The 13,133-nt window shown below is 36.5% G+C and overlaps 1 protein-coding gene across 5 annotated transcripts in view; it reads right to left on the bottom strand.

The window, feature by feature from the left end:
- Positions 1-1,611: 1,611 nt before the first annotated feature.
- The window catches only part of SSX2IP (SSX family member 2 interacting protein), a 45,882-nt gene continuing 34,360 nt past the window's right edge, over positions 1,612-13,133 (bottom strand). For all 5 annotated transcript variants that reach the window (XM_023208556.3, XM_023208566.2, XM_023208582.2 and 2 more), the window contains 3 exons: positions 9,597-9,711; positions 8,086-8,251; positions 1,612-4,756 (listed from right to left, as the gene is read on the bottom strand). In XM_023208556.3, the coding sequence (XP_023064324.1) occupies positions 4,582-4,756; positions 8,086-8,251; positions 9,597-9,711 (456 nt within the window). In that variant the 3' untranslated portion in view covers positions 1,612-4,581. The remainder of the gene's footprint in view (positions 4,757-8,085; positions 8,252-9,596; positions 9,712-13,133) is intronic.

The raw sequence follows: 13,133 nt of genomic DNA, 5'->3' as shown, positions 1-13,133 counted from the left end.
GGTGAAGAATTTCACTTAGAAAGCCCTCCAAGCAGGCACTGCAGCAGTGTGGGAAAAGGTGGAAATTTAGCAAACGTAAGATACGGGTTAAAGTCTGGTCTTATCACTTAACAGCAGTTATGTGACCTTGGGTTCATTATTTAACACTTGAGTCTGTTATCAACTCTAAAAATAGGAAGGTTAAGATTCCCTGACAGTTGAAAAATAAAAGTGTTCTGCGCACTGTAAGGTATTTTAATAACTAAATGAGGAAAACTACCATTTGAACATTCAGAAACTTGTATTATAAAAAGGCTAGAATGTCTGAGAAGCTTTAAAATACATTCCTTCCAAAAATTAAAAATATTTGCTTTAATAATCAGCACTAAACCCCTTGCAGAGCAATGTGCATGGATGAAATATCTAGCATCAACTACATTCGGTAGCAGACTGTAAGTGCTCACCAAATAGCTACATGTTCTATCTATACCTCCCAGTCTTGCTTGCAGTGAGGCTGTAGGTGGAAGGCATGTCTCTTTCAGGTCTGGCCCTTAAAAATATCCTACACCATCTGCTAGTCTGCTTGCTGTCTGATTTGGCAATGTTGGAGACCATGTGTTCCAGATGGCATAGCTAAAAATGGAGGATTGCCCAGTCCACACTGGACATTTCATGAGCATAAATTTTTTTATTAAGCCACACTGACTTAATGTTTAATTGTAGCATAACCTACTCTATCATGATACTCTATATGCAAGGAATTGAGATAGGGTTGGAAATACACATGCATAAGGATTCATGACAAGGTTCCTAACCTCTTGAGAAAGAAGAGTTTTAGAATTCTAACCCCAATTCATAGTCCATTCATTCCAGTAATGTGTTGTTTCATCAGTATTTCATATTTCTCATCAATAAATATTCTGTGCTAAGCATTACATACTAGGTACATGTATTTCTGACGCTCAAAGATATGAGGTGGATCTTTATCAGGAGCTTCATGTTACTGACATTACAGTACTTCCTGAGCTCTCAGCAATCCATTATTTGTAAATGTTCAAAAAAACCTCAATCATTTGATTTTATATAAATCAAATAATCAATATCCACTCACTCTTATATCCAGCTTGAAAAACACTGTATATTTAGAGAAAGGATTACAGTGACCAGTTTCATTATCCTTATCTGCATGGACCAAATCTTTGGGAATGCTTTTTCTACTAGATAATACATGTTCTCGAGGAGAGAAAATCCTACGCTGCTTTGCAGGTCAACATTTTGATGGTAGAAAACAAAATCTAGCAAACAATCATCTATTACATAGTACTTCACAAAGGAAATACTGCTAAGACTTATAAATGGAAGCCTAGCCACGTTACTGTTAGGAAACGAATGTGGCCCTGGAGCAGACCTATCAGTCCATGTTTTATGAACAGATTGAATGTGTCATTAGCATCTACCATTGTTTATTACAATGTAGGTTTAATAGTTGGTCTTCCACTCAGCTCAGATTCTCAATAGCAGGCAGCATGCTTATCTGTCTTCGTATCTCCAAGGACTGGAAAGTAGTTGTAACCCTTGACATACAGTAGGTACTTCATAAATGCTTATCAAAAGACTGGAAAAGGACAAACATAGAGAAAAGTGTATTTACTAGACTTCCATATCCATACTTACTTAAAATCCAATCTAGAAATAACATGACTTATATTAGGCAATATACTTTGAAGATCTGTACAACAGCGTAATCACAGCAGGGTCTTGCTAACTAACAAGTGTGTTCCAGGCATACATGCTGCAAAAACCTCTCTCCTGGGGTCCCAGGGGCTTTCAAATGTTCCACCAGGGGCAGTCAAGACTAGATCAACGGTGCTCTCTTCATCATGCGCACGAAATGTTTTCCCATAACACCATATTATTACAAGTCTATGAACAATTCTGGTTAGCTAAGGTAAGCAATATAGAACTCTTTCCAAATAATAGTATTTCAATTATGCCACGTAAGTAAACAATTTGCTGTGAACTGTCCTGTGTTCTAATCATTTAATACATTACTTCTATAAGAAAATACTATTTGTTAAATTTTAGTCATAATTTAATATCATTGATTCTCATTATAGACTGCAGATGCAAATATTTAATAGTGAACAAAATGTTTATCTCAATTTTTCTTTCACATTTTTATGCTTTGAAAATTCAGAATGGATAAAAACAAAGTACAAAATATTTCAGATTTACATAGTGATAAACAAGAAAGCGCTTAAGATTATCAGGAGGACTTACAAATGGAAGTATTCTCTAGAACCATCATCTATCATGGCTAAATGTGAGATTAGCACAGCTGTATTATTTGTACATTGCAAACACCTAGAAAGAGATGGGAAACAAAATCTTAGGAGTTTTGTGTGTGGAGTCCTGGGTTTTCCAACAGACATCATTCCAACATCCTGAGATTAGAGTGACTGGGGATCATTTTGGAGTTGGAATGTTTAACAAAAGTGATGTTGTTAGGTAAAATGTCCAACTTCGGGATCTATGCAGACATGAAAGGTGCAATGAGTCTGGCTTTCACTCTGCTGTTTCTTTCACACTTTAGATTTTAAAGTAAGTCTCAAGGAATTTTTCTTTCCAATTTGAGAACTCACTTTAAAACGGAAACACGCAACGAAAAACAGATGCTGTGTTCCAGAACTCCACTGTCATAAAATACAATATTTGCTAAAGAGATTTAAAAATTAGAATGCTTATTTCTTGCAAAGTACACCATGGAAAACCCTGGGGGGGAAATTCTTGACAAATTATCCATTAACTGTATTTAAAATTTCTGATTGCCTTTTTTGACCATGTTATTACTAAACAGCAAAACAAACAAACAAAAACAAAAGCAAAAACAAAAAAAGCCTACATCCCAGCCAGATTTCTTCCTTTAGAATATGGTAGTGTCTTCGATATTTTGTGCCATGTGTAGTAGTTTAAATAGTAAAGAAGTGACCATGCATCAAGCTGAAGGTACTAAGTGACTAATGCTCAAGAGCTAGCTCTTTAAAACTATAAATATGGTTACTGTATTATGAGCATATCCATTAATGTCTCATAAGATACTCTTAATGATATCCTATCAGCCCTGAAAAAAATGGCTGCTGCTATGCAACTCCAAAGAGTTACATAGTTATGTATAGTGAATGGATAACACAAATAAGTGGCTTTTTTTTGTTTTTTGTTTTAAATAATATGAATTTAAAATAGCCACAAAGAGGGTGAGTGCATGTAAGTGGCTGAACTGCCGGTACAGGGGAAGGTAAATGGGCCTAAACTACGATACCTAGCAAGGATTGGATCTGTGCAGGCTTCTATGTACAGAGACAAGCAGGGTTAGGCACTTAAAGCTTTTTGATGAAAATCCTGGGAAAGAGCTGAGCCTACATTTATTATTATTACTATCAAAACAACATACTTTTCATGAAACATGCAATCAGAAACATTACAGAGACTGAAGAGAGCCTAAGAGTTTTCTGAAAATGAAATGACACGTTTTTCCAGAGTATCATAATATCTCAATTATAAAATTTGATGGTTTTACATTATCATATTTCTTTAGTGGTAAATACCTCATTAAAAAATTATTTAAAAATCATTGACAATACAAAGCCCTAGTTAGTATACAGATATTACTATACTGGTACCCATCTCGTAAGGAAAATATCACCATCTAGATTCTTAAATATCTTCTATCATCCAATATCTTAAACCAATTTCTTAAATTGTTTTATTCAAAGGTACTTTTGTTGTCTTGCCCCTATTCCTCTATCAATAGTCCCTTTAAAAATTATAATATCTTACATATACAAAATAAAAATCTAATGTCATAAAAATCTCAAAAATGTAATGTTAGTAGTGCTGATTATCTAAAGAACTCAGCTTCATGGAATAGCTTTCAATATTTATTGCCCAGATGTATTAAAAAGAATTCTTAAATGTAATGCATCAATGGTCCTAATACATCTGTAAACAGAATACCACTAAAAAAATTTTACTGGCATGAAATACTATACTTATGGTTGTGTGAAACTTTTAAATCTTAAAGCCTCTTAACATAATCATGTATATCTATGTACAAAACATACATAAATTTCACTTTATTTAAAACATATGAAAGAGGTAATTTCAAATCACACTAAACATAATAAATATAGAACTTGCTTTGTTAAAAATCTACAGTATACATTCAAGTAAAGGCTAAACTTCCAATGCCAACTATATTTGAGACAAAATTAAACATTTACAATAATCAGTTTCCTAAAAGTGCTATTTTTAATACCTATAAGAGGAAACTCTTTCTAGTGCTTTTGTTTCCATCCAAACATCTATACATTCCTTTATTCACAGAACCAGATGCTTCTGTTACTAAAAATACATATCCAAAGCTTTTATATCCTTTTAAATAGATTTAAGATTTCAACTCTTTGGGGGAAGACAGGGAAGTCCAAACAAACAACTTAGACCATCTTAAGTTATTAGAGATAATTGACTTTATGACACATCCTGTTTCAACTTAGATGTGAAATTTGATGAACATGTTAATGAAAACAATTCCAGTCCACATGTCTAAGGTAAGTCATCTTTTTCTACATGAGAATTTGTGTAGGTCAAGGAGCATCCACTATAGCAACCTTCCTGTGATCCAGGTCTTGACGCCACACTCCATTTTTGATTTGTACATTCTCCTCCAACCTGATTTGGTTTAATTTCTTCAGGAGTTATATTCAGTACATTGATTGAACTGTTGGGAAAAGAAAGGCAGATCTTAGTGACTATCCTCTCCTTCTTTTATACTGTACACATGCCTGGATGTCTAAGGTCTCATTACTTCCATGTCTTATGCTAATTTACGTAAATTTGGAGGACACATGATCAAAAACAGTAAAAAGAAGTGTTTCAAAATGGCGTTAATTTATCACTTTTATCTTATTTATTTATTTTATTTATCCCTTTAGTCTACTTTGACACATGCTGCCAAGTGAAGTTTAAGGTAGAGAAGCTTAAAGTAGAGCTTAAGGGTTTTGAAAGCTGATATTCCAAATGTCCCCGTTTTTCTGCCACTATTACTTATCTCTTTATATTTTCTTTCTTTACATGTCCACTTGTTAAAGTATGCTTTCATCTATCCATTCAGACAGATACTTAATGAGTGCCTACAGAAGTGGCTAAAAGACCAGACTCTATAGCAAGATGGTTTTGGTTCAGTCAGCCTCAAAACAATAAATCTGCTTAAACAGTAACTTTAAAACCTATGCAGCTGAGCTAATGAGTATTTTTTAATCAACTGAATATGTAATTTTTTTCACAAAACCTTTTCTAAATGTAAATTTCTTATGACTTTTGTTTAATAATTCAACCTTAAAATGTGGCAATCTTAAAAAAAAATTAAGTTTCTTTTAATTCTAAAAATCTAAGCCAAAAATCTAGTTTAAAATTTTACTTGGAAAAAAAAAAAAAGCCTGGGAGCAGTGGCTCACACCTATAATCCTAGCACTTTAGGAGGCTGAGGCAGCCAAATTGCTTGAGCCCAGGAATTCAGGACTAGCCTGAGTAACATGGTGAAACCCTGTCTCTACAAAAACTTAGCTAGGAGTAGTGGTGCATGCCTAGTTTAATCATTTGTACAAGGGATTCTGATGACCAAATTACTATAAATTTATTTATCAACACTTAGAGTAATTCGGTCATCAGAATCCCTTGCACAAATGATCAGACTAAGTTTTGTAAGTAACTTACGTACAAGTCTCCTTGCCTGGAATCTAAGGCACAGCCTTTATGTAAAATTCCATTCCACAGTGAAAGAACAATGAGGATGTTGTAGAAATTAGCTACAAATACTAATTATTTTGTTGTAATATTAATATAAACCGAGATCCAAAATGCTTCAGGAGCAAGAGAACCAAGTTTATCAAATAATTTAAAATGTGAAGAACCATGTCAGGCTGCACAGCTTCTCTATTAGTTATAAAACTTTTTTCTGTTTGTTTTACTCTTAGAGGCTAGTTAACAATGAATAGTTTAATTCCTTTAAGCTCCAAAATTATTTTTATGCCACTGATGTTGTTCAGTGGAGCACTCAGAAACAAAAAAAAAGCATGTTTATATTTATTTACATGTATATTTATTTTTATGCTCACTAAATGTTTACAATGAACTAGGTACTGCTTTTAAGTTCTTTACATATACTAACACTTAACTTGCAACACCCTATGGTTTAGGTACTAAATGCTGAACTTTATTAAACATAAAACAAGGTCTTCAAGAGATATTTGTCAAATATTTCACAACTAAAAACAATGATGTAAAAAGCTAAATACGTAAAATATATAAAAACAACTGAGACAACTATGTTATGCTATCTCTTAGATATAAAATGCATTATTTGTCAGTGGTGGCTAGAATTTGCATCTGTGTCTATACAGATAGTTCTGATTGGTCAAATTTGGAAGTTTGATTAACATTCCTATGTAAGAAAATACTATGAGCTTACACATTATCTTTTGATTGTAAAATAAATAAACTTTCACTTCCCATATTCAACTCATCTACTGGTCTAACTTCAAAATAGGTCCCAAATCCAAGCATTTCTACCTTCACATTATGACCCTAGTCCAAATTACCATTGTCTTTTCGTTCCCACTCCAATAGTGCCTCCCAACTGGATTTCTTGGTTTCTATTAGACTCCTACAATCTGTTTCCGACATTATAAAACAGTACTCTTTTTAAAACTTAAAACTTTTTTTCACTCTCTTAAAACTAATGTTTTTTCTATTCCCCTTAGAACAATACTTGACCTACAAATGCACACTAAAATATTCTGTAAATGAAATCCCAGATGTGTTGGGGGTGGGGTGGAGAGAGCGAGCAGAGTGGGATTATGTATGAACAATATTGATCATGAGTTAATAATTGCTGAACCTGTGTCATAGGTACACATGGGTTCATGATTTTATCCTCTCTGTATTTGTGCGTATTTGAACTTTTACATCTCTCCATCCTCATCTCACACCTCTAGGTCTTGGTCAGCATTGCAAATGTATGAGGTGTGTCCCACCTCAGGGTCCCTATACTTGGCTAGAGTGCTCTTACCTAGCTCTTTTTCATCCCCTCTAACATTTACTTGGAGTCCTAATCCCCACACCTCTTAGAAGTCAACTACAACTTATAGTGTGTCCTCCTCCTCCTTTTAAAAGCTTCCTTTCTTGTTTTAAACTCCATCTATTTCATAATTCTTGGCCCAAGGGCCAGCTGGCTTCTTCAACCCTTAGTTCCACTCCAGTCTCTTAACACAGGCCGAGTTTGCTTCAGCTCTGACTGTTTTCCAAGGCCATTGTCTCCTACTGTTAATTAAGAGCAAAGAGATTGCCACCATACTTTCTAACTTACCCCTCTGATCTTTTCTATTCCTCTCTATCTTACTAGGAATGGTCTACATGCTTTCTCTGCTTCGTTTAAAACTAATCTTGGAATTGGCGCTGAAGTAGAGTATTGGTATTATTTTAGAAAATGATATAATAACTTGAGATAGAGGAAAATACCAAAATGTAGCAATTAAGAGCAACATATAGGTTTCCCAGGGTGGAGAGCCACATTTTTTTACAGTCATCCTTGGGCTCAGATCTTTATCACTCAATATGAACAGGCATTTCTCAGTTATTTGCCCTTCAACAACAATAAAATGGGCATGCCAGAAAAAAATGTTAAGATATGTACTCTACAAAAACTGTCAAAACAATATCCATCTATTTAAGTACTTAAAATATTAACTCCTATAATTAAGATTATATTCTAAATTATATCTTAAATGTGAAATAAAAAGACACACATCACATGATTTACCTCCAAGAGGACAAGGAACAGATCTACCTGTTTGCTATTGTATTCCCAGCATCTAGCACAGTCTCTTTATATACTGGTCACTCAGTATTTGTAGAATGAATAAATCATCTACTAAATTCCTCTCCAAAATCTCTATTGTTGCTAATACTACAGACACACCACATTTTCCTCAGCAGTGCAACTTTAGCAATTTTTAGAAATACGTGAAAAGATCACCTATAGACAAATACCTATGTTCAGATACGCAGGAACGTGTCTGGCAAAAGTCTGAAGTGGAAGGTGAAGCAGGAAGAGATTTAGTAAGTTTAGACATGCAAACTGGAGACCCATTAGACACACTGTGGGGCTTCTTTTGCGGCTGCCTTGAGTGCACTATAAGATTGTCCCAATCAGAACCTGTTGTAAAACAAGGAAGGGAAAAAGGCAGTACATATAGTGAGGCATTCAATATAGTGAAGGTAAATCATCAGGATGATTCATCTGCAGTTCTGAGTGAGGTAAGAGACGGAACAAATTCAAATTAATATCATTAATCTTGTTATCTTTGTTGCATAGTCCACATGTTTCAAAGGATCTTTTTTTTTTGAGATGGAGTCTTGCTCTGTCGCCCAGGGTGGAGTGCAGTGGCGCGATCTTGCCTCACTGTAAGCTCCGCCTCCCGGGTTCACGCCATTCTCCTGCCTCAGTCTGTAGCTGGGACTACAGGTGCCCACCACCACGCCAGGCTCATTTTTCTGTATTTTTAGTAGAGACAGGGTTTCACTGTGTTAGCCAGGATGGGCTCGATCTCCTGACTTCGTGATCTGCCTGCCTCGGCCTCCCAAAGTGCTGGGATTACAGGCGTGAGCCACCACGCCCGGCCAAAAGGATCTAGTTTTAAAAATATTTCTAGGCTGGGTGGGGTGGCTCACACTTGTAATCCTAGCACTTTGGGAAGCTGAGGCAGAATGACTGCTTAAGCCAGGAGTTTGAGATCAGCCTGGGAAGTATAGCGAAAGTTTGTCTCTACAAAAAATTTTTTTACATTACCTAAGTACGGTGGTATGTGCCTATAGTCTCAGCTACTCAGGAGGCTGAGGCAAGGAGGATTGCCTAAGCCCAGGATGTTGAGGCCGCAGTGAGCCAAGATGCACTCCAGCCTGGGTGACACAGCAAGACTCCATTTTGAAAAAAAAATTCTAGATGTAAATTTTCAACAACTTCACATTATTACAAACTCACAACAAAAGTCACTTTGGGTATGCACAGTCCCCCTCTCATCCTCACTTTGACTACAGTAAATAAAATATTAAAAGTTGATTTTTAGGCCAGGCGCAGTGGCTCATGCCTATAATCCCAGCACTTTGGAAGGCTGAGATGGGTGGATCACCTGAGGTCAGGAGTTCAAAACCAGCTTGGCCAATACGGTGAAAACCCATCTCTACTAAAAATACAAAAATTAGCCGAGCATGGTGGCACACACCTGTAATCCCAGCTACTCAGGAGGCTGAGACAGGATAATTGTGTGAACCCGGAAGGCAGAGGCTGCAGTGAGCTGAGGTCACGCCACTGCACTCCAACAGAGCAAGACTTCATCTCAAGAAATAAATAAATAAATAAATAAAGTTGACTTTTAGTTATAATGAGAGAGCTGTAATTGGTGATTTCCAAAGTTCTGTATTAATTGTACATAGTGTTTTGTAATATGTAAATAATTTTATTTATATGCATGTTCAAATTAAAGAGTTTATAAAGTACTCACTTCCTGAGAAGGCACTGAAAAGTTTCACATTTTCTGAGTTCTGGTGGTCAAAGGTAGTCATATTTAAAAACTGCTGCTTTAACCAACTGGCTCTTTCTTCTTCAAATGCCTTTCTCTACCATAACAAACCAAAGGAATAATGATCAATATTTCAACGTCCACACAGTTGCCATTTCACATGATTGCTCTAGCTATCTGTGTTTGCTATCTGGCTATCTATACATACTTCTTATGTCAAATGAGTTAACCTAAAAAAACTAAGAATAATTTTGGCTCTCGTCTGTAATCCTAGTATTTTGGGAGGCTGAGGGTTGGTGGAGCACTTGAGCTGAGGAGTTCCGGACTAGCCTGGGCAACACGGCAAAACCCTGTCTCTACACAAAATACAAACATTAGCTGGGCATGGTGGCACAGGACTACAGTCTCAGCGACTTGGGAGGCTGAGAAGGGAGGATGGCTACAGCCAGGGAAGTTGAAGCTGCAGTGAGCAAAGACAGCGCCACTGCACTCCAGCCTGGGTGACACAGCAAGACCCTATCTCAAAAAAAGAAAAAGCTGGGCGCAGTCGCTCATGCCTGTAATCCCAGCACTTTGTGAGGACAAGATGGGCGGATCACAAGGTCAGGAGTTCGAGACCAGCCTGACCAACATGGTGAAACCCCATCTCTACTAAAAATACAAAATTTAGCCAGGCATGGTGGCACGCACCTGTAATCCTAGCTACTCAGGAGGCTGAGGCAGGAGAATCGCTTGAATCCAGGAGGCAGAGGTTGCAGTGAGCTGAGATCGCGCCCCTGCACTCCAGCCTGGGCGACAGAGCGAGGCTCTGTCTCAAAAAGCAAAACAAAGCTGGGCATGGTGGTTCACGCCTGTAATCCCAGCACTTTGGGAGGCTGAGGGGGGCGGACCACAAGGTCAGGAGATGGAGACCATCGTGGCTAACACGGTAAAACCCCATCTCTACTAAAAATACAAAAAAAAAAATTAGCTGGGCATGGTGGTGGGCGCCTGTAGTCCCAGCTACTCCGGAGGCTGAGGCAGGAGAACGGCATGAACCTGGGAGGCGGAGCTCACAGTGAGCCGAGACTGCGCCAATGCACTCCAGCCTGGGTGATAAGAGCGAGACTCCATCACAAAAAAAAAAAATTTCACTTAAGAAAAACTACATTTAAAAAATAGAAATTCATCTGTTTCACCTACTAAACCATCACTGTCTTCATATCAATTTTAAGTTCACACGAACAATGCAAAAAATGGAATAGAATAGTAGTCTAACTTTTGAACATACAAAACATTACAAAGTTACAAACAAAAGAAAAACATTCTATATTGTAAATTAGTCACTTGAAAAAAAGGACCTACGACTTCATCAAGCATTTCTCTCATCCTCCAGCCATCTACCAGTACTGGTAGCCACCACCACTAAACCACAAGAGGGCATATGCAAATGATGTCAAACCTCCCCCTTCCGAACAGCTGATGAATCCTAAACTAAATTCTCCATCAGCCCTCAGGTCTTGCATGCCTCCCTCCTATCCCTCACTATGTACACCATCCCAGTGACCAGACGGAGAAAGATTCTCATGCAGGGAAAGGCACCTGGCAACTGGGAGCAATATGCAAAGCATCAAGAGTATCTGTTGGAGTACTGTGGGGGATATGGGCTCGGAAACAGGTAGGACACGATGCTAGTGTGAATGTTGTTCCCTGAAGATAGCTACTGATGAAACAGACATTTTAGATTGGAACTGAGGAAATCCACGTCAGCTACTTAAAACAAGCAACACACAATCTTTCATTCGTAAATATTGATACAGAATTATGCATCACCAAACATTTGAGAAAACTAATAATAGAAAAAAGGTCAAGATAAATAGAAAACTGACCATGGATAACAGGTAATTCAAGAGATGAAAGAAATCTTTTAAAAAAATGTAACATATATTATCAGACAGATTAATAAACATCTGTAAAATATCATCATGCTATATAAAGAAAAGTAAAAATTAGGGACATTAGAAAATTTTAAAGATAAATTCTGAAAGAAAAACTCAGTGGCTAAAGCAAATAATAAAACTGACCCTGAAAGGCCAGTTTCGTGATCTCTAAGATAAAGGTAAGAGAATATCCCAGAATTGAGAACAAAAGTCAACCTGTAGATATATATTCAGAAGGCCAAATGCGTTCTAACAAAAGTTTCAGAATACAGAGAAGTCAAAGAAGGAAAAAATAAAGATGGAAATTTCCCTAAATTAAAGAAATACAGAATCTTTAGGCTGAAAGGAACTCTCCAGACACATCCTGGTAAAATGTCTAAACTTTAAAAACACACCCAAGCTTCCACAGAGGGAAACAGAAAACAAAACACAGATCTACAAAGTAACACAGGTATATTACAATCAGGCTTCTCATCAGTAAAACTAAACACTAGGAGAAAGGGAATAATTCAAAGTTTTGAGGGAAAAAAATGCAATCTAAATTCTATACCCAGTCAAACCAATCATGTATGAATATATTTTTGAATATTCCAGAATTCAGAATGTTTATAGCTCATGCACTATTTATAAAAAAAATTACTCAAGAAGGTAATACAGCAAATTGAATAGAAACCCAAGAAAGATAATCACATGAGATATGAGAAACATGGCAGCTGAATCTGATTCAGGAAATCACAAAGGAAGTTACAGAGAAAGTCAAAGAATTCACTAGATAGTGATATATCTCTCTGGGTGGCAAAGTCTTAACAATACAGAGTACTTTCTGTGTCAAAGCATATTTGGTTATAGAATTATATTTACATAATTGTAATGTTATCAATTTTCTTTCCTGGTTTTCCAACTTTGAAGTCTCAAGTTTAGACAAAGTACTTATACCTGGATTGTATTGAAGGACAAACTATAAATGTGATAACAATGAAAAATAGTATCACAAACAAAAACTGCAAAGTAGAGGAGCAAGAGAGGTAGAACAAGAGTAACTACAAGAATGTCCTCAGCTTTCACTGCAGGGATGAACTGATACTGACTAAAGTTGAACAAACATGAAATGAAATGGAAGCTTCACATTATTTCCTTAAAGCAAAAAAAAATAAGCAATCAGAAGAACAAAAGGAACAACATTATGAAGACATGAGATGTGAATGAGGAAGGATGTAGGCAAGAGATACAATGAGGACACAGAATTCCTTATCTTTCATAGCAGGGAATCAATAAACTGATAAAGAAGAAAACTTGAAATACATTAAAAGTTAAAATAGTACTTCCTACAAGAATTTCCAACAGATACTTTTAACAAAAGTTACCTCTAAGGACTGAAACTGGGGATGGGAAAGGAGGAGACTTTCTCACTTTGTAGCTTTTTTTATGAGTTTTGTTGATTTCTTTTAACTATAGTCAGACATTACTGCTACAATTTTTGAGGGAGGAATATGTTAGAAGACACTTTGCTAAGTAAAAAAAGCAAGCTACATGGAGAAACCCTGTCTCTACTAAACATACAAAATAGGCCGGGTATGGTGGCGCATGCCTGTAATCCCAG

Source organism: Piliocolobus tephrosceles, chromosome 1 (assembly GCF_002776525.5).
Source record: "Piliocolobus tephrosceles isolate RC106 chromosome 1, ASM277652v3, whole genome shotgun sequence".
Classification (NCBI taxonomy): Eukaryota; Metazoa; Chordata; class Mammalia; order Primates; family Cercopithecidae; genus Piliocolobus; species Piliocolobus tephrosceles.
Note: the sequence above shows the minus strand (reverse complement) of the source record. Positions and strands in the feature narration are given on the sequence as shown.